The following is a 26,941-nucleotide window of genomic DNA, read 5'->3' as shown; positions in this document are numbered from 1 at the left end:
TAACAAGAATAATATAATTACGACAAAAATTTAGGTTTAATTTAAAAATTTACAATAAAAATTTAAGGTTAGGTTAGGTATAAACCGCATAATTTCAATTTCAAAAAGCGCACAACTGTTTCTAATTTCCTCATAGAAAAAAATATATTTATATTGCGTACCCTCGCGCTGATAAATTGATTTTGAGAGCACATAGCGCTTTTTTAGCCTTTCATTAGTCAGATGAGTGAACAGCATCAAATAGAATATCGGGTGATCATAACCCATCTCTTCTTTCGTTAATATAATAATATAATAATTAATAATTAGTAATTACTCAACGATTGGCGAAGCGGCCGTGATGATCGCGTCACGAATATTAAAACCGAAATATCGCTGGCAGTTTATTCATGTCGGTTAGAAAATTGGCAGCATTTATCGCATTTTTCGCGTTCTTTTCGCGTCGAAAGTGAATACATAAAAGTGTGTAACGATAGTACGCGTTTATAGTGTAACATTAAACGGCGTATCATATAATTTGCGCGCATGATCACAATCGATTGTGTTTTTGGTGATTCGCGATTTATTCGTGTGAGTAAATCTCTTTCACGGAGAAATTTCGGAGAACACGGATATTGGCATCAATTGAATAGCAGCGTGTAGCAAATGGATAAAACAGCTGGTAAGCGAATTATTTATTGTATAATTTTTTTCTCGTCAATGCTGGAAATAATCTGAAGCATAAGATTTAAAGAATTGAAAAGTGTAACTCTTTGAATGTTTAAATATTAAACAATTTGTATTATATTTAATTATCGTGAACTGCTGTAGTTCCAATTATCACGATACAATGCGTTAACGAGAAAATAAAATATTAAATGCATAATGTATATTATTTGACCGCGAGCGATTTATTTTAATTTAAATTAAGTTATAAAACCATAAGATAGTAATTTTCATTCCTATTACATGAATCAAAGCAAATAATAATTTATCCGCTCCTAAAGCGTATAAAAATGCAGTATAACTTCCATTTAAAAAATAGAATAACTTCTGTTTTAATAAACTTCTCTTTTCAATTAATAAAGTTAATTGAGCTTCAACTGATTCCGCATCTCTTCCTCGTTTTTCCGTAAAAAGTCACAGAGAATCAATTAAATCTCGGATAGTTTTAATTAATATTTATAGAAACGAGATTCACGAAACAAGCATATTTTCGTAAATCTTATGACCCCTGATAAAATATATGAACGCTATTTCACGACGGTCGCAATACGCCCTGCATCGCGTAAAAACATCGTTGATTTACGTTTACTGTTAATTTATACCATTTTGTGCGGTGATTATGAAAATGAGAAGGGTATTGCCTAACTTTCTTAATTACTTCTCTAAGCCGTTGGCGGGCGATATGAGAAGAAAAAGCTCTTGCAATAACTTACTGTAATTACTTATATGCACTTCTACAACAAATTCCTACATCTTTGACAACTAGTTCTTTTCAAAAACTCGTTTCGTTCAGAAATTATGAAATAAAAAAGTTGCACAAAAAATTCAAGATCTTTTTTTAGTGTTTTAAAAGAATTTGAGGAACAAAAATAGCAATGCATGCCAGACACGCAAATGTTGTTTGTCGTCGAAAACGTTTCTAGTTGTCTTCAGGTTCGAATTGTTTCGAAGGGAAATAGGGATCCGCAGTGTTATACCCCATTGCTAGAGCACCAAATATACACAGCGCGTCTTGATTATGCGCAACACGTATTCTCAAACACAATCCCGCGACACTCGTAACGCAGGTGGAATTCGAGGCTTCCTCGAGGCAGATAACTGAATTAATTAAGTCTCCTGCAAATGAGGAGATACCCGTGTAACAAAGGTGAATTAACACTAATTCACATTTGCGTACACGGCACTCGTACACGGATACTACACCGGTGCTAAAGAGCTACGAGAAATAGTCGATGTAAAATTACGAAAGAGAAATATGTTATATTTGAAATGTGTGTATAAAACATTTATAAAAAGCGGAAAGTATAAAATAAAAGAGAATAAATCAGACATAGTTTGATCGCGAATAAAAAAAAAGTCGTTACGTCAATGCTTTAGACATTTGCGGTATCAGAGAATGTCCGCACGGTTGACCATTTAATGCGAGGAAAATTCACAAGCATCCCTGAGGCTATCAATAATAAAATACAGCTGCGTGTAGTTATAGCTTGCTAACCCTGCAGCCTCCGCTCTCAAATATCGAGGCAAGGAGGGTAATATATATGCCGATATATCTTGATTGGAATCTCCCTCCTTCTTCAACACCATCCACTCTTCTTTCTTTCATCCACCGCTTCGTATCCTCCATCTCTCCTTTTCTTTTCATCCTTATTACGTTTCTCTCTCTTTCTTTCTCCTTTGCGCCTCAAATTTAAATTTATTTTCTTTATTACAACTAAGTCGCGTTATATCTCTGATTTTATAAAAAGCGCTACCGCGTGAGAATGAGAAGACGAGAGAGAAAAAAATAAATATTTTAAATAGCACTATATATGCATTATATACAAACTCGCAAGTATATAATATATATTCATTGAAAAAATAATTGTGTAATATTTTTCTCTCGTTTCATTTTCTTTTAATTCAACAAAGAACGTGCAGCTTAAAAAATTTTAAGGAAAGTTTGTGAGAGAATTTCTTAGTGAAATATATAAGACTTCAACAGATTTATTGAAATAGAAAAGTTAACTGCCTGTGTGTGTGCGTGTGTGTGTGTGTGTGTGGATTAAACGGACTTAGCCGTCGTACTATCAGGTTATATGCTCAGAAAAGAGCCGTGCAATGTCGGAAATGGAATGAGAGAAGGAAAACGAAGCGTGATGTTGAAAGAGAGAGGAAAAGAGGTAGTAGCAGGAGGTGTTCGTTTACGTAGTTCCAGACCAGTATAAATCATTGGAGGGTGGAATACCACAAATATATCATGTTCAGACAGTTCAAGAATAAAATAAACAACCCCCACCCACTTCTATTTATCCTCCCCTGCGGCTCACCACCGAAACCTCCGCCTATGGTTATATTTCACGAGATTTCATTCCTGCACAATCTCCTACAATAAACCCGTGGTTTTCTAAGTCGTTGATTTACTTTGTAACTGTGTAAACAGAACTACTGTTTAATCTGTATATACTAAAGTTGATACCTCCTCATTTCATTATCATAATTTTTAATAAAACGTCTACTACTACGTGTGACGTGTTAAAACAGTCTTTCAGGTAATATCTATCAATATCTAACTAACCATATTAAAATTCTATATTTTTACTCGATAATTGCTATTAGATATTGCAGTTGCCTAAAGTTTGCTATTTAAGCGAAATAACACGCCACTATATGCAGTGTTTCAAGACACTTTTTATTGCATATATAAAGTATTTTTAATATTACCCAGTATTGCCATATGTATGCATGTGTTTTCAACTTGGATAATATATGGACAAATATTTAATAACCATGTAAGATTCTGAAAACGAACACTGAGAATGTTAGTATAAATATGCAATTGTAAATTGCTTACCTGTAGACTTGGATGGCATCCCAATTCCAACAACGTTCGCACAACACCAGCGTGTCCTTTATTAACCGCGATATGAAGAGCCGTCTGACGTCTTTTATTTCGAGCGTTTAAATCGGCACCGGCACCAGCGAGAAGTGCCATGACTCCTGGCTCATCTCCAAAGGCAGCATGGTGTACGGCTCTATCACCGTCTTTATCCTGTTTTGCAAAAATACAAAAATATAAGTAAATGCAGTCCAGTATACATTTTCGTTCGCCTATAAAAAATATTTACTTCTATTTCTACGTCCGCTTTATATCGGAGAAGGATTTTAATAACTTCTAAATGCCCATTTTGACTCGCAGCTTGCAAAGCGGTGTGACCGGCAAATACACCGTTAACATCGGCTTCCGGTCGTTTCAAACATTCTTCACATTTAGTGGCATCACCATTTGCTGCTGTTTTCACTAATTCTTCGTTAACATCACCCGAAACATGGGTCTCAAATAATTTTTTCAGTAAAGCTGATAATCGTTCTGAAAAATAATATATTTGTTGAATCATAAGAGCATGGCCAATGAAATGATGAATTGATTTAGTTTATCATACACTTACCACCACTACTATTTCCCGGGACACTACCGTCGCTGCTAGCAACCTTTGTAACAGCTTGTGGATTATATGTCCATGATGTACTACAAACTTCTACTTTTAAGTCTCCATCATGATATATTTGTTGCACTCTACCTATTTTTCCCAAAGTCTGGAAAAGAATCACACAAAATTGAATATAACATAAAGACATTAAATTTTATCTTTCCATTATTTAAAAGTATTTTAAAAAGTATTTTACCGGAGCCATTGCCTCAGCCCATTCTCCATGACCACGTTGGAGTAATTTAATTTTTTCTATATCATTACATATTTGCACTAAATCCCCAACAGCAAATGTCTGATTGTCAGAACTTGAGCTAGTAACAGGAACGGGTATCTGAACTTTAGTAAGTACAGCGGGGTTAAAAGTCCATCGATTGCCGCTTGGATAAGAGACAACAATGTCATGATCTTCGTCAATACCGACAACCGTTCCTGTGGTGCCAAGGCATTCAAACATGCCATCTGTCCAACCTCCATGCCCATGTTGTAACGACTGAACAATTTCCAATTCCAAATCGACATTGACCTGTCAAGAAAAAAAATAATAATTAAAATTGAGTATAACATTTTCAGACATATCGTAAATAAAAAATAAATTACTCACTTGATCACCAATTTGCAAACCATGAGGTCCTGTTCGACCAGGACCTTGCTCACCCAATAACGGTAAATGATCTCTATATACTGTTTGCCCTTTTGCATCATTAACTACTTTTAAATCCGCCTAGATATAAAAAATCACATTAATATCAAATTATTTGAATACAATTAATACAATAATAGTGATATAATACCAACCATTCCTTCAAAACCAACTCTGTACAAATTTTTAGCACCATTATCCCAAATAACATAAGCCGCTGAACGTGGGCTAGCTGCAGACCAGTCTTGTATCTCATTAACTTTTCCCCGACGACCATTTCCACCATCCTGATCTTCCCATTGCCAGTCCACACCTCGTACGACTCTTGCACCAGGAAATATACCACGAATGGCAATCTACATCATAATATTAATTAGTAAAATATAACATATAACAAATAATTGTCAAATAACAAGATTGAAAGTTAGTATTCGTACCTTTTTGCTTTTCCGTCGAGGCTCTAGCAAAACTCTTTCACTTCCTGGTGTAGCAATACGAAAAAATCTATGTCGCAAGTGATGCTTATCCCCATGATAACAAATAGAACACAGATCATAATTGCCACATTCAGCACACTTCCATCTTATTCCGAAAATAGGTTGTTGACGACAGGTATCACACATTGTCCCGTCATGTTTTACTCCAGTTGGTGCAGAATCTAGTATACGTAAATCAAAGGCTCCAGAGCATCGATAATTAGCTGCTGTACCATTATCCCACACAACTACAACCTCTTCTGGTGATTCAAAGTTTCTGACAGTACCCACATGACCTTCTCCGCCATCCTTTTAAATACACACAATTAAGAAAAAATAATTAAAATACTGTCTACTGCTTACATTACTATTGCTAATATAATGAAACTTGTTGGCAATATGGCTATGCTGTTAAATATATGTGATTTAAAACATGTATTATTCATACTATTGCATACAACTATCATTATTTTGAAAAGCACAAATACTTTACATAAAAAATACTGCAAAATCTAATATTAATTTAAATAAATGCATGATACATTTATATGATTTAATTAAATAAAAAATACCATATAAAATAAACATCGAATAACCTTACAGCAAAATAGATTGCCTTTTTTCAGGCGCAATTTTCTTACAAAAATTTTCAAATTGCTGTTGCAGCAAACAGGAGATATAAAAATATATATTACGAGTAATTTTATGAACAATAAGCATCGTATTATTTTGAAAAAATTACATTTACTGTAGTTAACCTCTCATTCTAACCTGTTTTCCCCACTTCCATTCCGGCCCACGAATGACTCGGGCACCAACGCCTTCCATCATAAAACGCGTCGTACGAGTACCCGTACTCGCACCGGCTTCCATCGCTCGTTGACAATAATTCTTTCACGTATTTCGCTCGAAAATCGAAGAACACGATACCCTCACTTAGCACGAACTCCGAAAAATAACACCACTTTGACAATGCGTCAAAACACGCGTTGCCAACATAGTCCTAGGAACATAACCTTTTACAGAATTTTACCGTGAGTTGATAACACTAGATTTATAATATTTATTACCAGAGAGAAACCTGTGAGAGGTGGATGTACGCGCCGCTAGTGTACGCCTAGAAAAAGCGTCTTACGAAAAACGGCAGCGAGGCCCCTCTCAGGTTTCTTTCTGGTGATACATACATTAGAGAAAAATAAAGAAACATTTAAAAAATCAAAGAGTAATAACAACATTATCAATATTATTATTATTTACATTTGTTATATTTAAGTATATAATATATATAAATATGGTATATCATATTAGGAATTTCGACGCTGATTCACGGCATGGGGAGGGGGGGGGGGGTTCGATGGGGTTGTTTACGTTCGCTCTGTGACCTACGTACTTTATATCCTCTCTTCCTCACTCTCACACTTTCTCTCTTACACATACTGATCGGCATGTATACATTCCTTTCCCTGCTCCTTCCAAATAGTACTTTTTCCAATTTGACCTTATCCTTGAGCTTGAGCTGGATTTTATTATTCGCACGGCGGCATTTGAACGAGACAGACCGTTTAGCGTATCGGCGTGTTATCCCCCCTACTTCAATTCTTATTACTCCTTACAATTTTCCACCTTCCTCCCTTTCCCAATTGTTACCTGTTGCGTACGCGGTGGGGTGTCGAACGCGTATTCCGTGCGAACGATATACGAGTTTTACTTTTGTCCTAACATGACAAAATACGCATCGGGAGTGTCGGCTAAAATATCGCTAAAATATATTATTGTAACATCGTTCCGCCGTAATTTCGCAATAATATAGAACGCGGAATGCCGTTTAAAGTGCCGTGCGATTTTCGTATTTCGCGTCGCGATTGCGTGTGAATACTTTGAAGACCACTGAGAGGAGGAGGAGGCTCGGGAGGAGCATCAGGCGCCGGCGGAGCAACTTTAGAGTAAGTTATTATTTGTTATTAATTATTTGCAAAATGTTGTGCACAAAATATTAGAAATATGCAATGAAATATTTGTAATGTTTAATATTCATATTTAATTATTAAAAATTTTTAATATATATATATTATTATTCCAAATAATTAACCTTTTTTAAATAAATATTTAATTAGATATTTGCTTAGATAAATTAGTTAAAAAGTTGAATGTGCGCAATTATTATTTTACAAATATTAATTATTTTGAATGCAGCTCTATAATCAATTTAATTTTCTGTGTTACAGATCAGCTTTACAGATCAACAGAACGACAACTCCGCTGCTGCGCATCGATCGGTGAGTCCAATTTGTCTTTTTTATTATTAAGATAATGGATCGAACAATAGCGTAAAAATATTTTCGAGACATTTTATAGACTTCGTATAATTTTTATTACTTTATGGTAATTATATCAATTTCATTCTCACGTATTTTTTTTAAATATTTTGGGTTGTATATGCATTTATTATTAAAACAACAAAGTACTTATTTCTTTTAATTGATTTAAATTAAATTTGTTTGTGTCATCACATTTATTATATATATTTATAAAAAATATATGTTATATTAAATTATAATTATAAAAATCATTAAAAAATCATTTAAAAAAAGATATAGTTTGTAAAATGCGTTGTACATCAAAAAAGAGCAAAGTGTGCTTTATTTTGATTTATTTAAATTAAATTTTTTTTATTTTAATTACATTAAGAATATTGATTTGAAGGGCTATTAGGCCGCAAATTGTTGCATTTTTATGTAAAATTCTCAGTATTTAAAGTTTCCGTCTAAATTTTTATTATGTATATAATATCTCGCATACTTATTATTCTATGTTTCGTTCAAGTAATGTCAGGGTACATTTATGTAACAATCAATGTTTAAAATGTAAAATAATTTTTTTTTTTTTTTAAATGTCGTGTGTTTGCGTTTGTCTGTTGTCTTATTGCCGGCAACTTGTAATTAACAATGTCTTAAATGTTATTTACCTGTGTGTCATTTGTTGAAGTTTTTGTTGAGATAGGGAAAAAATAGGTGTGCGAAATATTGTATGCGAAACATTTGTTTTTATGTAAAAGAAATACATATTATTCATATTATTCAACATATAAATTTGAACACGGACAAGTTGCATCGGCCTAATAGTCCTTTAAAGCAATATCGTTAGTATGTAAAAACTTAGTCAATAATAAGTAGAACGATAGCAGAATATTAAAAATATAATTACATATAAGAATATTTTATATAAATTTATAAAAAATAAAACTATTTCTTCGATCCATTATTTTAAAATGATGAGGTTAGGACTTAGATTAGTTGCTCATAATTTAATCCTGGAATATGTGCACGTTATGATGCACATGCAAAATTATAAATTAAAGCGTACATTGCACGGCAAGAAAGCTATACGTATTTTATCGCCAAATTTTAATATGAAGATCATGAAAAAATATTAATTTTAATATGATACATATATTATTATTTATTTGTATAACAGATTTATATAATATTAATTTAATATTATTTAATAATATTATATAATTAATTTATATAATAAATTTTATAGTAATGTACAATAAAGTATTAATTCTACACAAGATTTTATTTAAATTTTTATTTCTAATTTTTTATGGTACTCATATTCCATGTATGTACTTTTTTTTATTTATTTATTCATAAATCAAACTAAGATATTATATATTGGTTTGGTAAGTCGTAAAGTTTGTAGATCTTTTTTAGGACAAAATTAAAAACAATTGTTATATGTTTATATGTCGATTTTTATTTACTAATGTATGCTCTGTTGTTAGAGATGACTCAAAGTTGCCGAAAACAACGATACATACATTGTTGAATAAAAATGGACTTAAACATATAAAAATTGCTTTTAATTAAGTTGTCATAAAAATTGCTACGAACTCTTCGAATATCTTTCAATATATTTTGATTAACTTGATTCATATATTTATTTAAATTGTTTTCATATTTTTTTATGTATGAGAAAATATATAACAAAAAGAGAGAAAAATAATATAATAATAATCTTGGATAAAATTTTATTTTTATTTTTTTATTTATATATTTTTCTATATATACTTTTATATGAGAAAGAAATAAAAATAAATTTGTTCCCTTCTTCCTTTTTCTTCAACATGATAAATGCTTCACATTTTTATATCCAGGGTTAAATTTTGTTCAAACTAGCGTAGAAAAGCAAGTCAAAGTGAATATTCATCTATTTGTTATTCGCAAAATATTGCATATAAAATATTATATAATGTAGCGGATATAAAATATTTATAATAGTAAATTAATATTCACCATTTTTAGAAATTTTTTACATGTTATTATTTCAACTAATTAAACTTTTTTCTTTATTCAAAAAATATATTTTTGAAAATTTTAATTCTTTGTTTAGATGTGTGCATAAATAAACGAATATAAAGTTTAATGTGCGCAGTAATTATTTTATAAATATTAATTATTTTAAACACTAATCTGCATTTATTTTTTTATTTTACAGATCAACTTTGTGCGCGTAATCGGTGCTACAAAATATATTCGTTCCGTCGTATAGTATAACAAAATGCGCGTCGGAAGTGCCGTTAATGCCGAGAGTTATAGCGAATCTATAGATGAACGCATTTTTGCTGTATGACAAATATTGGGACACGATTTTTTTTGACTTTAGGCTTGGCTCGGGGGAGGGAAAGGTCGGTTTCAATCATAAAATCTCGACTACGGCAGGGCAATCTTCGGTTCTACGTGCAGCGCGCTAGTTGTACAGATAGCCGGACTGTCGAAGGTAGTCGAGGACGGCTACCGGAGTTAGTCAAACGCTACCGATTGCTTTTCAGATGTCTTGTATCTAGTCGGTTGATTGGATGACTAATCACCTCATCTTCTTCGAGCTTATCTTTGCCTTCTGTTTTGAGAGAATCGTGCCCCAATTGGTAAATGTGGTCGTCTGAAACGCGGACGGAATTCGCGCGTAACGTCACAGCTTGGACAATTCGGTTCGATTCGCCTGTGATGTCGGGAGTGCCGTTTTAAGTATCGCGCGATTTTCGTATTCAGGTACGCATGCGAGCAATGCATGCGCCGCGAACGCGTGAGATTCAATGTGAGTGCTTCGAAGGACCACTGAGAGAAGGAGGAGGCTCAGGAGGAGCATCGGGCGCCGGTGGAGCAACTTTAAAGTAAGTAATTATTTGTTATTTATTATTTGCAAAATGCGCACAAAATATTAGAAATATTTAATGAAATATTTGTAATGTTTAATATTTATATTTAATTATTAGAAATTTTTGATATAATTAACCTTTTTTTCAATAAATTTTTTATTAAATATTTGCTTAAATAAATAAGTTAAAAAGTTGAATGTGCACAATTATTATTTTACAAATATTAATCATTTTGAATGCAGCTTTAACCGATTTACTTTTCTGTGTTACAGATCAGCTTTGCAGATCAACAGAACAACAACTCCGCTGCTGCGCATCGACCGGTGAGTCAGTCCAATTTGTCTTATTAAAATAGTGGATCGAACAATGGTACAATAAATATACTTTTAAGACATTTTGCAGACTTTGCCGTTAATTTTTCATATTATTCATATTATTATTCATATTATTCAACATATAAATTTGAACACGGACAACTTGTATTGGCCTAATAGTCTTTTGAATTAATATTGTTAGTGTGTTAAAATTCAAAGGCTTATTATGAATAAGTCTATAATAAGTAAAACGATAGCAGAATATTAAAAATATAATCATATATAAGAATATTTTACATAAAATTATAAGAAATAAAACTATTTCTTTGATCCATTATTTTAAAATGGAGAGGCTAGGAATTGGTTGCTCGTAATTTAACCCTGGAATATGTGCACGTTATGATGCACATACAAAATTATAAATTAAAACGTACATTGCACGCCAAGAAGGCTGTACGTACGCCAATTTTTAATATGAAGACCATGAAAAAATATTAATTTTAATATGATACATATATTTTTATTTATTTGTATAATAGATTAAACATTTATCTTTAATTCATGAAATTTTCTAGTTTATTGCATATTTAAATTCTTTTATAATAATGTACAATAAAGTACTAATTTTACACAAGATTTATTTAAGTTTTTATTTATAATTTTTCATGATATTCATATTACACGTATGTACTTTTTTTAATTTATTTATTTATAGATCAGACTCGAATATATTGGGTTAATAAGTCGTAAAGTTTGTAGATCTTTTTTAGGACAAAATTAAAAACAATCGTTATATGTTTATATGTCGATTTTTATTCACTAATGTATGCTCTGTTGTTAGAGATGACTCAAAGTTGCCGAAAACAACGATACATACATTGTTGAATAAAAATGGACCTAAACATATAATAATTGCTTTTAATTTTGTCATAAAAATTGCTACAAACTCTTCGAATATTTCAATATATTTTGATTAACTTGAATCATATTTAATTTTTATATACTATTTAATTTTTTTTATATAATTTTTTTTATATAATTTTTTTCTATAATATTTATTTTTATAATATTGAATTTTATTCGTATATTTATTTTTTTCATATTTTTTTATGTATGAGGAAATAACAAAAAGAGAGAAAAATAATATAATAATAATCTTAAATAAAATTTTATTTTTATTTTTTTTATTTATATATTTTGCTATATATATTTTTATATAAGAAAATGAATGACAACAAATTTGTTCCCTTCTTCCTTTTCCTTCAACACGGTAAGTGATTTGCATTTTTATATCCAGGGTTAAATTTTGTTCAAATTGGCGTAGAAAAGCAAGTCAAAGAAATTCAAAATTCATATACATTTATTGCAAATGAGTATAAATTAAAAATAAATAGCATATGTTTTGCAAAAACATATAATTTAAGAATTGACATCATATTTGAAATGATTTATTTAATAAATAACGCAATTACAGTTAACCATTACTAAATATATATGTATGATTTTTTGCTATACGCCAATTTCCTCGCAATCTTTCCTAGCTTATCCATGCATCCGTGGTCCTATGGCTTAATTGATCCCATGGTTGAGCACGGAAATTCGTTATTCGTGGTCCTATCGATGATGGTCGAGCACGAATCTCGAAATAACGTTGATACGATCAACTATTGATTAATGGTTGACTATCAACATAAATTTCAGACGCGCCTAGCGGAAACTGAGCTGAGCTCTGCGCTAGCATCTTGAAAAATTCCCAAACGGTTCCGCGAGAAACTTTCAAATGATTCCGCGAAAAACTCGTTCAATCTTATTAAACCTTATCGATTTAAGGTTTTTTACGAACTCCTCGGTATAGAATTTTTTATTAGGTAAGCTTTTCTGTTAGGTAGAATTTCTCTTAGGTAGGATTTTCCATTAGAGTTTTCGGATAGATAGGGTTTTTAAATATTTTATTTATTTTTTTTTTTTTTTTTTAATTCTTTGCTGTCAATAAATTTTGGAACTTCTGCTTTGGCAGTTAGTTTGTAGTTTATTGATGACAAAGATAATGATATAAGACTTCGGGTGGGTAAACAGCAAGATTCTCTTTCAAAAAACGGAAGATGTTTCTTGCGTAAATTATGAAAAAGTTTGAACGTTTAGACGTTTAAATGTTTAGATTAATAAATTTCACTAATAAAATATTACTACTTTTTGAATTATAAAAGATACTTTCGATTATAAATAAAAAATTGTATTGTTCAGCTCTTTTCAACTAGTCTTTTTAAAAAGTTTTTTCCATTATTCATAAAACTTTTAAACGTTTAAATGATTTTATTGGCATATTATTGACATATTGACATATTATTTTTATTTTGTATTATCTTGTATATTATTTCGATGGAATACAGGATAATATATTAAGAAAAATTGTAATGAGCTAAATGTACCAATGGCTGGATATGTCTCAAAATCGAAAATATATGAACAAAATAGTTTTTTAATATTCATAAATATAATGTGCTTTTTCTAGGCCGTACACTAGCGGCGCGTACATCCATTTTACAGCCTGCCTGGAACTACATGGCCACATCCATTTTCCGGGACGGTAAAAGAGCCCTGGTTAATAAAAAGATGTACGCGTCGCTAGTGTACGGCCTAGAAAAAGCGTCTTACGAAAAACAGCAGCGTGGCCCCTCTCAGGTTTCTCTCTGTTATTACTTAAGCATCTTATATAAATAGTGCCATATGTTCAATTACATTTGTGTTTATGCTGGTTACGAGACTGCTTGTGCTAAACATCGGAACACTGGAAACGAACCGCGTGATATTTCATAATTTTAAACTAAACTTTTGCCTTAAGAAAATATATTCTGATATTTTTAAATTCTTTCTAGCTTGATTTAAGAAAAAACATTATCTATTGCAGTAAATTAAATTTCATGTTTTATTACATTATTAAAATTATGACTATAATTATCACTATAATTATCATTATAATTATTAATTAATTTTCAGTACAATGATCTAATTATAGCATGATTGTTATTCTTTTATTAAACAGAAATTTTTTCTTTGAAGAACAAGTAAAGATGATAAATATCTAAGTGGCGAAATAATGCACAAAGATACATAGATTGACATACAAAATCTTTTATTCATATAAAAGGACACTTTATACTAGCACGTACTGTCAAATCTAGCCTACTTCCATACAGTCGGCACTGCCGGGACTCTTCCGGCTCGCTCTCGTTTATCCATTTATCACATATCATAATACGCGGCAAATGATATCAAATTATATGCATAATGCGGGATAAGAGCGCGATAGCCACTGTGATCGTATAAAAAGAAAGTCGGGAAATCCATCGCGAGGATCGAGTATCTTCACATACCGAACGCTATATTTTTTCCTTTGCGTTACACACACACATAACCAATTTAAATATTGCTATCATATTCCTCCTCGACATTGATCAATATCGAAGAATCACAAATATATGTCGAGAACGTAACGTGAATATTTTTATAGAAATTGTACGAAGGCAGTTGACATAAGTGAATAAAAAATTGGTCGCTTTGTACGTAAATATAATGTGTAAATATATCTTTCTAAAGTTGCACAAGTCTGGATGCAAAAGCGCCTCGCGGACACTTTGCTGTCTCTCAACTTCGACATTAGTTTACATGCATTCTATGTATTTACCATGGTCATATATCTTACGTTATTACAGCTATATGCATACCATAATATCGTACTTATTCATAAACATTCGACATTCATTTACCTTCGATAATATTACTCGCTATGAATGAAAGGAGCGATAATATCAAGATAAATACTAGATTCAGACTATAATCGCTAGAATATTGGCTTGGAAAGAACTGACTCGACTTTATTTTAAACAATAGCCGCGATAATCGATTGCTCATACATATGATATCATCGTACCGGTTGCACCGGCGCGCATTAACGATCGATTATACGCGTTGTTATCAGTCGCGTAACTTTCAATAAGCTTTGAGCAAATTATTTATCAAAAATCTTTCACGTCGCTTGCTACAATAATACCAGCGTAATAAATTTAATTCTGATAAAAGGCAAACAAATCGCGCTAGTTCATCAATTTTCAGTTCACTGATCTTTACTTTTCTCGATTTAATCAAACGTACAAATTGATCGCCTGACTGTGTTAAATATTCAAGGTCTTTCGTCACTCTCGCTTTTATTTTTATTTACAAATATTTGGAATTTCGAATGTTTTTCAACAAAAATGTTAAGGCGCTAATCATTTTTATATTTTAACTTTGTTATAATTGTAGTACAAAATTGTTTAATATGTATATCAATCATTTATTATCGATGCTGCATAGAAGGTTTGTTTTGTTCATAGCTGACAAGTGACAGTAACAATATGGCCACTTTGTATATCACGACCGAGTTGTCCTGGAAGCCATATGAATACGCCGCGGTTATTCGTTGGTCTTTTTTAAGTCGAGCGAGATTCTTTGCGTGAACAAAAAAAGAAAACACTCTCGTAATAGTTCTCCGCAAGAAACTTCTTCTGGGATATGAGCTTAATTAGTTATCAATAAACGAGTACTAGAACTAACGGGCCGCTGATATCAGGAAGACCGAACTTCGACTCGTCTTCGTCCGATTATTATAAATACAGACAGTATGCGCAGTATTTTGTGTGACGATATAGCATTCGTTCTATTTATTATACTAAAGAGAGCCCGCGAAGTTCCAGAGTCTCAAAGCGTGACGATGCGTGATAGCTCTCCTTTCTTTTGGACAATGATATCGTGCAAGTCGTGTATCATCGCTACTAAGATAAATAATTAACCTAAGATGATCCAAAAAATCTCATAGGTTGATATCGCTTTTTCGTTTTTAGCGCGACACTTTGAGACTGGAGAACCGGCGTGGGCAATTATTATCCCGTCTTAGATAACTATACTTTCGTACAAACGTATAGAACATTGTTATCGTTAAGTATTATTATCAGGAGGGTACAGAGTATATAAAGAATTATATATAAATGTATATATATATATTTATATTTATATATATATTTATATTTATATTTATATATAATGACGCCAGCTCGCCGGAGAAGCAAATTCACGGATCGGTCCTCCGCGCGAGCCGCTGTTTGAGCTTTGAGATGCGTGTATCTTTCGTCTCTCTTGCTTCCTCTTTCATCCTTCAACATATTATATGCATCATGCACACACACGCTCATACACACACTCGCACGCGCACTGGAACACGATCGTTGGCACTGTATACGTACGCTTGGCAGATCAATTAAAAAAGAAAGATGACTCGATCGGAAGTTTTTCCTCTAGAGGAAAACGACTAGGATCTTCGGATCCTCACGGCTTAAAAGTACTGGAAGCACGGTCGGCTGGCTATGCCGATCCATTAATCTCGATCGTGTTCAAGTGCGCAAACGTCAGCAAACTTCAGTAATGTGACCCGAATAAACGATCTAGAATACGCTCGACCGTGTTAATGACGTATCGTCGTTGCTTAAGATTGTCGTAGTGATACCGTAAGAGCCGTAAGGCGATATGCCGTCGTAATCTCGTTTTTTTTCACTTATTCCTCAATTTTTAGCGTTACATCATAAGAAGGATACCGTGGACGTGTAGTCTGCGTAGAAAAATGTTTAAAAAACTTCTAGCTAGTTAGACGAACTGCAGATCGAGGTATCCTTCATACGATTTTCCTCCGCTGTTTCAGTATCACTGCGTGACCGACCGGCCGATGTGTTAAATTTTTTTTATTTCATTTTTTGTGCGTCGTACGAAACGCATTCATCGCATTTCTTCTTTTTTTCCCCCCCATCACCTACGCGAGTCGTGATGGCGACTCTTCTGATTTATTTAATACCGACGACGATGACCGTGGCTGCGGACGGCGCTCGTTGCCGAAATAAAAGCAGTGCCGCTGATATTCGACACTGAGGAAGGCACAGTCATAAGTCTCGTACGTTCAGTAATTTTTTTTTTTTTCGTCTTTTCAGGGCATATAAAATATCCCACGAGACAAAACGCGGAATTATCACGAACAAAAGTTTTTTTTTTTTACATTTTCTACGTTCGTGCTGCTTCGCTTTCTCCTTCCGTGTTCGCGTATTAGCACCGATAACGCGCCTCGATACGCAGTTAATCTATAATTATCCGACCGATATTATTGCCTGCTTCCTCTCTTGTGTCGTCGCTTTTTTTTTTATATAACATAATATAACATTATTAATATAAACGCGTGTTTACGGTTTTGGCCACTCAGTTCGTAATCGCCGAAGCACACTATTGTCTGTGTTTCGCGCGATGTTTAGGTAGTTTAGAATAATTTTAATTCACTTTTATACAACACTGAATTCAGTTGTTAACTTCCTCGTCCTCGTATATGCTTCTTTGTAATGACGAATTCCGTGATCTAGTTCGATGGCTCATCTCCTTCTCTTGGCTGTAACCGTAGCAATCATTTGCCTCAACATTGGTTCCGGACTGCATACTAGCGGTTCGCACTTCATCTTGCCGTCACCTCCGCAGCTAAAATATTACAAAAATTTGTGTTAGATTTTTTGAAAAAAATGGGCACAGAGCTTGTATAAAAAATGATGCATTTTTTAATATTTATAGCAACAGAAAATATTTTCCCGATTTTATTTTATAATAAACTTACATGCAATGAGTGCAAGGTCCGGACTGCGAGGTAATGACTTCTCCTACTCGATAAGCATGACCATCGATCTGACAACCGCTTCGTCTCGCAGCACCTTTGTAAGCGTGAGCATGGAAATGCGGTGGTAACGTGGTCGTGGTCGTAGTGGTGGTGGTGGTCAAATTAAGAGCTGTAGCCATCGATACGGGACATTCATATCTAGGACAGCAGAAGCCGCTAATTGGTTCCTCGTGACATTTCGGAATAGGCGGCGGACAGCTCTGCTGGAGACAGATGATGTCGCTCCTAAAGCAAAAGCAAAAGTCGCACGGATCGTCTCTGGGTATCTGCTGCGCCGAAACGTAGACTTTGCCACCGTATCGGCAGGTACCCGGTCCATAATCCGTAAGGTCGTCCTCCTCCTCGTAATCGTCATCGGGATGCAAATAACTGCCACCATCCACTGGGAAATGAGGATTCTCACCCGGTACAGTTTGATCAGGATATTCGGGAATATGAGGAGTCGAAGTGCTTGTTGGACGTTGTTCGTGGAAGCTGGGTTGATATGGTTGTTCCGTCGTTTCCGCGGTATGATTGATCGGTCGCAAATGTTCTTCATCGGATCCAAGCGTCTCTGGCTTTACAGTACTCTCGTGCGGATGACCAACGTCCTCACTCTCTTGAGAAGAAACTTCTTCGGGAATCTCCGTTATTTCTGCGGGTGATAATTCCGTAGATGGCGTCTTTATGAGGATTTCTTCCGGTGTCTCTGCCGTTTGCGGACCTTCCTCAGGTCTTAACGGAGCCTGGGTTTCCGGTTCTTCCGATGATGGTCTTATAGTAGTCTTCTCTTCAGACACGTCAGCAACCTTAATTAGACCCTCAGTAGATGCAGTAGTTTCCGAAGGCGGTTCTGTTTGTTCAATTTCTGGAACTGGTTTTTCTGTTTCTATCGTGTCTGGTATTTCAGGTGCATGTTCTGTGGTAGATTCCGCAGGTAGACTTGTATGAACTTCACTTTCTTCAGGTTGAGTAGGTTGAATCTCTTGTGGTGGAAGAGAAGGAAGAGATTCTTCAGTAGGCTGCAATTTTGTTATCGGTTGTTCTTCCGTCTGAACGGAAGTCGTTTCAATTGGAGTAGGTGCAGTAGAATGTGCTTCTTCTTCTTCACCACTTACAGGAGCTTCAGTTGGCTTTACTTCAGCTTCCACTTCTTCTGGCAATTTCTCCTTGAGCAAAATATCTTCAACTGATTTTGTAGTAGTTTCACCTTGCTCGGGCAATTCTGTTTCCTGTTCTTGTTGAACTGGTTTTTCTGTTTCAGGTAAAGCTTCCGCGGGCTTTTCAGTTGGACTTATTTCAGAAATTCTTGTGATGGGTTCCTCTGGTTTTAAACCTTCAGTTGTAGCAGATTCCTGTTCAGGTGAAAGTTTTTCTACCACGCTGACCTCCGTCACCGGTTTCGATACTTCTTCTGCAATAGACGTTGTTTCATATTCATGAGGACCTTCTGTTTCTACTGCCACAGTTATCGGTTCTTCGCTCAATGGATGTTGTGGTAAACTGATCTCACTTGTAACTTGACCTTCTTCTTCAGGTCTCTGTTCTTCCTGAGCAGTTGTTGTTTCTATCGGTTCTTGACTTGTTGCATCTGTTTTAACTTTGGACGGTGTTACTTCTTCTTGTGGAGTATATTCCTCCACGGATGGATGACCCTCCGTAATGCCAACAGGTGTCACAGCTTCTTCTGTCGTTTCTTTTTCTGTAACTTCTGGAATTGTAACTGGTTCTTCCTTTACTCCAGTTTCAGGTTTCTGTTCTTCTTCTTCGGGACCAGCGGTTTGTTCCTCCGTTAAACCAGGCAATTCCGTTTCTGGTTTAGCACTATCTGTAATCTTTTGTTCTTCTTGAATCGTTACACTTTCTGGTGTAATCTGTTCTGTTGCTTCGCCTTCACTGGAAGTAGAGGGAGCAATAGTTTGTTCCTCAACAGGAACTTGTTCTACAGATTTCGGAGTTTGCTCTTCAGTCGGAGTAGTGACATGCTCTTCTTTTACAACAGGTGTTTCGGATTCTATTTCGGGAGCAACGGACTGCTCAGTTTGCTCTTCGCCTAGACTTGGTATAGTTTCTTTCAAAGGCTGTTCACCTTCAGGTGCAGACGTTGTTAATACCTCTTCGGATATTGTGTGCTCTTCTGGTAATTCAGGCGTATGAGATTCCGTTTCAGGTGTAATTTCCGGATGTACTTCGATCGGAACTTGAGTGCTTTCTGGTTCGTGAACAATGCTGGGTTCAGTGGGCTTTTCATGTTCTGCTTCAGAAACTGTGGTAGTTGATTGTTCCGTAGTGACTGGAGGTTCTACTTCAATTGGTTTTTCCGTAGGCAATTTTGTGACAGACGGTTCTCCTTCTGTAATTGAAGGTTCCGGATGCTCTTCAGGATGTTCCGTAGTTTCTGTTTCTGCTGGGCCTTCTGTTGGTCCAACAGTTTCTGGTGATGTTTCTTTGTGGGAAATTTCAGAAGTAGATTCTTCGGTTGGCTTAACAGGTTCTTCGCCAGGTGTTTCTACTTCACTAGGCAATCCAGGAGTTGTAGCGTGTTCTTCTTCAATTTCAGGAACTTCAGTTGAAATTGACGGTTTTGTTTCACCCTTGCTTTCTTCTGTGGAAACTTCCTCAGATTTTGCAGTCGTGTGGTCTTCTGATGGCGCTTCTTCGGTTATTGCGTGTACCAAAGTCGTCGATTCAACAGGTTGTTCAACTTTGTCTGAAGCAATTGTGGTGGGTAATTTTGTTTGAGATTCTGATTTCTCGGTTTCAACAGTTCGTTCACCTTCAGTTGATGTAATTATTTCTTGTTCTTTTTCTTCTTCATGTTCAGTTTCCTTGGGTTTCTGCTCTGTCGTCGGTTGTAAAATATCAGAAATAGGAGTACTCTCATACTCGCTTGACTCAACAGTCGTTTGTTCTTCTGAAACTTCCGGTTTCGCTGGTAGTTTTTCTGTCACAGTTTCTTCTTCCGGTTTTATAGATGTTTTATCTTCTTCAGTAGTAATTGGTTCTTCAGAAGTTGGTATTGGTTGAATTTTTTCTTCTTCTGGTTGTTCTATTTCACCTTCTTTAATCGGCTTTACACCTTCACCAGATTCCTCCTGCTCTTTGCTCGGCGTAATAGATTCTTCTTCCTTACTAGGTACAATAGTTGGAACTTCACCTCTCTCAGCAGATGTCGAAGCTTCTATTTCAGCAGAAGTGGAAGTCTCTTGCTCTTTTGGCGCAGTAGGAATCGTAACTTCTTCTCCAGCACCATGAGGTTCCTGTTCTGGAGGTATATTCGTAGGAATACTTATTGGTTGCTCCTCGCCGCTAGCCGTAGTCTGCTCTTCAACAGGTTGCTCAGTCGAAACTGCCAATTTTGTTATAGCTTCTCCCGCCTCTTCAGTAGTTTCTTCTGGAATAGTATGTTCTTTTTCTTCAGGCACTTGAGTGGCAGATTCTTGCGACGTTTCAGATACCGGACTTATAGTGTGTTCTTCAGGATGTTGCTCAACAGGTTGTTTAATTGTAGTTGGTTGTAATTCGACAGACTCAGGAGTAGTCAGCTGCTTCTCAGTCGCTGTTGGTTTTATCTCTTCTTCTGACGGTGAGACAGAGGGAACAGTAACTTCCGCAGGTTGGGATTCTGGTGTACTAATCTCACCAACTATCGTAGTAGATTCTTTTGATGTTACAGTTTCTGTAACGGGTGCTTCTGTTAATAATTCCTTTGTTGTAGTCATCTTCTTATCCTCTCCTTCCGTTTCAGGAATGTGAGATTCGATTTTATGACTATCGGATTTTATGACTTCTGATTGAGCAGTAGATGTTTCGTCACAGGCATACATTGGACAACACGACTCTGCACTATGAATTGGCATACAGTTCGATAAGTGCACTGGTGGCGCGGGACATTGTACAAGCTCGCATTGTACAATACTGCTGACACAACGGCAACTGGTCTGGCACAAATTCGCTGGTGGAACGGCTGAATTATTATTATAAGATTGTCCTTCGACGAGGCAATTGCCCTCTCCTGGAATACCTGATGGACGAGCTGTGATCTCTGGTATACTCTCTTTCTCTATAGGAGATTCCTTTTCAGGAATGCTAGTTGGAAGTTCGGTTGACTGTTGAGATACCTCTGTAGTAACTTTTACTTGAGGTGTTTCTTCTGGAGCGAGCGTCAAATGTTCTGGCGTTTCCGTCGATTCTTTAGCAACTTCTTTTTCTTCCTGTGGTGGCTTTTCAGGAATAGACACTTCAGGTGTTACTGGAACTGCGGCTTTTTCTGTTGATACTTCAGGAGGTACTTCTTCTGTTTCACCTTCTTCACTTGGTTTTTCTTCCGTTGTCGATGATAGCGTAACCTCTTCCTCCGGTTGTCTTTCAACAGGAATTTCAGGCTCTGTATGTTCTTCAACAGGTCCAGGAGATTCAGTTGACACTTCAGAAATCAATTCGGGTATCGTAGTACCTTCGCTTGCTGTAGCTTCAGTCGATTTACTAATGCCTGCATCTTTTTCGCTCGTAACTAGTTCTTCAGGAATTTCGCTGGTAGGAGTTACAGAAGTAGTTTCTATCGTTAATATTTCCTCAGGTTGTTCTTTGATGACTGGTCCTTCAGTCTGTTCTTCCTGTTCAGGTGGTTTCGTTACGGCTTCTTCCGGTTGTACGCTCGGTACTTCAGGTTGTTGCTCTAAAGGTGGCTGTGTAGCAACCTCACCAGCGCCAACAGATTCCGTTGTCCCAGCAACTTCAGTCGGTTTTTCTTCCGGTAAAGCAGATTTAGTAACAACTTCTTCTGAAGATGGAACGTGAGTCACTTCAATTTCAGAGGAAACTGTTGGTTTTTGTGGTTCTTCGTATATCTCAGATACTTCCTTCTCTTCAAGAGATGGTTTCTGAGTTATTTGTTCTTGGCTTCCTTGCTCTTCTTTATTTAATATTGGTTCAACAGATTCTTGATCCTCCTTACGATCTAAAGGAACCGAAGGCTGACTCGGTAATCCTCCAGTGACGGAAGGTTCAGTTTGTGCCTTTTCTGTCTGCTCTTTTATCGGTGTCTCAGTAGATTCAGTTTCAGCTGCAGGAATTTCTGTCTGTATCTCTTTAATTACAGGGATTTTTTCTTCACCTTCTTTTTCAGTTTCATCTATTTTGGTAGGATGTTCTTCAGTAACAGGCAATTCTGTTTGTTTAATTTCAGTAATTTCCGTTGGTTTTACTTCAGTCTCTGCACTTTCCGTTGGTATGCCTTCTGTACTTTCTACTTCTTCAGGCTTTTCTTCGATTTTAGGCGCCTCAGTTTCCTGACTTTCTGTAACAGTAGGCTCTTCTGGACCTCTTTCTGTAGAATATTGTTCAGGTTGTTCAGTTTTTCGTTCTTCACCAGCAGGTGCTTCTGTTGTAGACTTTTCTTCAGCTTCTGTAGTTTGCTCTTCTTTCAAGATAGATTGAGTAGTTTGTAATTCTTTTTCTTCTTCACTTGATATTATACCCAACGATGTAGTAGATTGTTCTGTAACATGTTCCTCAACTGGCTTTTCGCTGGTTGCTGGTTTTTCTTCTTCAGTAGTAGTAATTTCAATTTTCTCTTCAACTTGTGGCACTTGTGTCGATTGCTCAGCAGAAGAAATTACGGTAGTGACTTGTTCACCTTCTGTTGATTGTTCTCCAAGACTTGGAAGCACCGTTGAATGTTCCGGTCCTGGAATAGATACAGGCATTTCCAATTCTGTGGCTGGAAATTGTGTTCCTGCTTCTTCTTCGCTTGGCTGCTCTTTCTTTGGTTGCACTTTTTTCTCACCTTGTTCGCCACTGGTTTCCTCAGAGGAAGAACTTTCACCAGAGACGTCAAGTCCTTTTGTGGGCATATCTTCACCACTGGGAGTTTCTTCCGTAGACTGAACTTCTCCTTCTGGTATTTCAGTTTTAGGTTCTTCTGATACACTAGGTTTTTCAATTTCTTCGGGTGCTTTTTCTTCTGGCTCGTGTTCTACAGAAGCAATAGTTGTTACAGAAGTTTCTGTGCTAGTCTCAGTTTTCGTAATAGCAGGAGTAGTTTCCGCTTTTGTTTCTTCCGTAGTGATTTCAGTAATTTCAGGTTTCTGAGTTTCTTCTGATGGTGTCAGCGTAATTTCTGGTTCCTGCGGAAGTAATGTTACAGGTGTTTTCTGTGGAGATTCAGTTAGAAGATTGTCAGGATTAACTTCTGGACGCGTAACGCCATGATAATCTTCAGTAACGTGATAGACGTTCTCATCTTCCGCCTTCTGTCCAGGACTTCGTTCAGGAATTGGTATACCAGTTGGACCTTGAGCTGGAATTTCTGGAGTTGATTCTTCTGCGTGTTCTCCTTCCGTGACAGATTCCTTGCTTATATCTGGACTCTCAGTCAAACCAGAATCTTCTTTCTTAGCACCAACAGTGGCAGGTTCTTCTTTGATTATTGCGTGCTCAGATGTTGGCTCTTCCGGCCGTTGTTCTTTATCTGTCACAGGTTTTTGTTGTTCTTCGATAGGTTGTTCCTTAGGAAGACCACTTACTTCAATTGATTGAGGTTCTTCTGTACTAGCAATTTCCGTCGGATGCGACACTTCTGCTTCAACTTGTTCAGTACTAGGCACTTCATGACCCATTTCTTCTTCTACTGGTGATTCCGTTTCTGTAGCCAAGGTTTCACCTGGTGTAGTTTCTATTCCGCTTTTATCTTCTTTTATCTGTTCAGTGGCAGATTCAGGAATAATACCAGATTCCTCGGTTTCTGCAATCGGCGACGTTGCTTTCTCAATGATTTCAGTAAAAGTCTCTGGTTTTTCCGATATTTCCGCCTTTTCTGTTATAGTTACCTCTTCTTTGTGTGAACTAATTTCTGGTTCTATTGTAACTGTGGTCTGTGCTTCTTCGCCAATAGAAGATTTAGTCGATTGTTCTATTTCGGCGGCAGCAGGTGTGCTGTGTTCTTTTTCAGATATGCTTTCTTGTGTGCTTATATGTTCTTCAGATATATGCTCCGTAGTTATTACTTCTTCTTGAGGTTGCAAGCCTTCCGAAGTAGATGAAGCTTCCGGTAGTTCGGCAGTAGGCGCCTCAGTAATTAAACCTTCTTCAGTTTTTTCACTCGTGGGCACTTCCGTCTTTGCTGCTTCTGTTTCGGAAGGTACTTCAGAAGTTACTTCCTGTGTCACCGCAGCGGAAGAAGTTTCAGTAATATGTTCAGGAGAAAGAGTGGATTCTTTTTCAGCAGTAGTAGTTTCTGTCTCAGGTACAGCGTTTTCTTCTGTCGGTGGTGTTACGGGTTGTTCTTCAGGTTTTTCGGTAATTGGAATCTGTTCTTTAGTAACATGTTCGATAGTGCCTTGAACACCCGTTTCTTCCTCTCTCTCGGGAGTGAGCGGTATAGCATTATCGGCCCCTGGGAATGTTTCTTCTTGAGGACGTTCGTCTTTCACTTGTTGATCCTCCTGATCAATTATAATAGGAGACTCGGTCGTTATTTGTTCTTCGTGTGGTGTTTGCTCCGGAAGTTGTTCTTCACCTTCTTCTGGTAGTATGGAGACTCCTTGCTCGTCTTCCTCTGTAATAAGCACATACAAGCGAATTCTTTAATATGTAATGTTCATTGACTAATAATTTCTATCGGAGATCATTAAATAATAGAAAGAAAGAAAGAGAGAATTATGTAATACATTGTAACCATTGGTTATTACATGAAATTACTTACCACACTGGTATGTGGTCGGGCAGCATTCTCCTTCCGGTGGTGGTAAGGCTGTGCAATTCTTTCCATGCGCTTGCATCGGTGTTCCGCAATTTTGCACCGCGCAAGCAATCTCGCCTCGGAAGCAATAACAATGTTGACAAGGCTGTGACGAATTAATCAGATCACCGTCTTCGTAGACTTTGTCCTCATAATAACATTGAGGTAACACGCCGGGTGGTAGCGTTGTGGTCATGATAAGTCCGGGAGTCGGACCAACCGTGGTGCTAGATTCCTCATCGTATTCTGCACAAAAAAAATCAGTAATTGTGGGAAATCAGTAATTGAAGTAACAGCAGGATATCGCAAGACGAAACTTACCGCAATCGTATTTGATCGGACAACATACACCCGGTTGGTAGACCGGTTTACATCCCGCCACTCGTAAAGTACATTCTTGCATAACACAAGTGGTTCTGTTCCTGATGCAATAACAGAGTTCGCAAGGATTGTGATGATCCAACAGCAGCATAGCGCCGTCTGCGTAAAATCTCTGGTTGACATGGCATCCATAATTATCGTGGAAACCGACCTCCGTGGAATCCGAGCCCGCCGGTGCGCTTGTTGTCGATGTTAATAGTTGAACCGGTACTTCCGGACAAGTGATTACCGGACAACATTGATCCGGGCGCTTCTCTACCGTACAATCCTGACCGATCCCTTTCGTGAAGGGACAGACTTTCAGGTAGCACATCAACATTCGATTGTGACATGTGCAATTTAAACATGGTTCACTTGTCATGATCCTATCGCCTTCTTGATAACGCTGGAAGTTGAAGTAACATCCGATAGGAGCTACAGAAATAATTTAACATTAATAAATGTGTCCAATCTGAAATATCGTAATTATGCAATTGCTATTTTCGTATTATTGTGTTGTAAAATCTAATAAATTTAATGAATTTAATAAACTTTTAATTTTATAACACATCACGTATAGTCAAAGTCATTTGTAATATATGATTATTTCAATCAAAGTACAACGTATATAACTTCCGGAACCGCGATACGATTAATGTCACGTTGCATGTCGATTGATTAGATGCAGTAAAAGTCGGCGTGATATACATACCTGCATCATACTCTGCGATCTGTGTGGTATCCTGATCATATACCGGCGCTGTAATCAAAGAAACATGCCTGTTAGTACTGTACGATCGAATGCACCGACAGGTACGTGGAATTAAAGTTAATGAAAAGCGTAAAACGCGGGATTACCGAATAAGCTCGGCAGAGTTTGCAAGGGCGAACGTCAATGCGTCTCCCGCGTGCAGTTTATCATAGTAATTACCAGCGGGACGCATTTGCCGTCTCTCGAGGGTGTACCGGGGCTTAACAACGAGACGAGTGGAAGCGTCATATGGCGCGAACACACGTGGGCGAATTCTCGTTAACACCCTCGCCCCAGTCGAACGAGTTGTATGATGAGTGCGCATGGAATACTGAATTCCCGTTGGTTCTCGCTCTTTCTCTCGCGCGCACAATTCGCGCGCGGACATTCGCGTACGACAACACGTATCTCACTCTCCGAATGCATTCTTTTCTTACACGACAGGATTTCGCAATTTCTTTCGGTATTGAAGTGTCGCGCGCAGACTCGAGTTCAATTGTTCCTGAAACGTGACAGGACATTCTCCCGAAGTATAATCACAGAGATGTTCTAGAAATCATACAATGAGCTTTCTTCATATGCTTCGATTCGCTCTTATGTTT

The 26,941-nt window shown here is 36.4% G+C and overlaps 2 protein-coding genes across 2 annotated transcripts in view; both read right to left on the bottom strand.

Moving 5' to 3' along the window:
• Positions 1 to 6,290, bottom strand: part of mib1 (mind bomb 1) — a 337,434-nt gene extending 331,144 nt beyond the window's left edge. Inside the window, exons 1-8 of the mRNA XM_012376794.2 lie at positions 6,066 to 6,290; positions 5,256 to 5,603; positions 4,974 to 5,174; positions 4,780 to 4,899; positions 4,372 to 4,701; positions 4,134 to 4,281; positions 3,813 to 4,054; positions 3,539 to 3,736 (exon numbers count right to left, since the gene is read on the bottom strand). Coding sequence (XP_012232217.1) covers positions 3,539 to 3,736; positions 3,813 to 4,054; positions 4,134 to 4,281; positions 4,372 to 4,701; positions 4,780 to 4,899; positions 4,974 to 5,174; positions 5,256 to 5,603; positions 6,066 to 6,167 — 1,689 coding nt within the window. The 5' untranslated portion in view covers positions 6,168 to 6,290. The remainder of the gene's footprint in view (positions 1 to 3,538; positions 3,737 to 3,812; positions 4,055 to 4,133; positions 4,282 to 4,371; positions 4,702 to 4,779; positions 4,900 to 4,973; positions 5,175 to 5,255; positions 5,604 to 6,065) is intronic.
• Positions 6,291 to 13,885: 7,595 nt separating this feature from the next.
• tnc (tenectin) overlaps positions 13,886 to 26,941 on the bottom strand; it is a 40,195-nt gene continuing 27,139 nt past the window's right edge. Inside the window, exons 3-7 of the mRNA XM_012376792.2 lie at positions 26,301 to 26,348; positions 25,550 to 26,023; positions 25,193 to 25,474; positions 17,449 to 25,045; positions 13,886 to 17,315 (exon numbers count right to left, since the gene is read on the bottom strand). Of these exons, the coding sequence (XP_012232215.2) occupies positions 17,213 to 17,315; positions 17,449 to 25,045; positions 25,193 to 25,474; positions 25,550 to 26,023; positions 26,301 to 26,348 (8,504 nt within the window). The 3' untranslated portion in view covers positions 13,886 to 17,212. The remainder of the gene's footprint in view (positions 17,316 to 17,448; positions 25,046 to 25,192; positions 25,475 to 25,549; positions 26,024 to 26,300; positions 26,349 to 26,941) is intronic.

This window comes from Linepithema humile, chromosome 8 (genome assembly GCF_040581485.1).
Source record: "Linepithema humile isolate Giens D197 chromosome 8, Lhum_UNIL_v1.0, whole genome shotgun sequence".
Classification (NCBI taxonomy): Eukaryota; Metazoa; Arthropoda; class Insecta; order Hymenoptera; family Formicidae; genus Linepithema; species Linepithema humile.
Note: the sequence above shows the minus strand (reverse complement) of the source record. Positions and strands in the feature narration are given on the sequence as shown.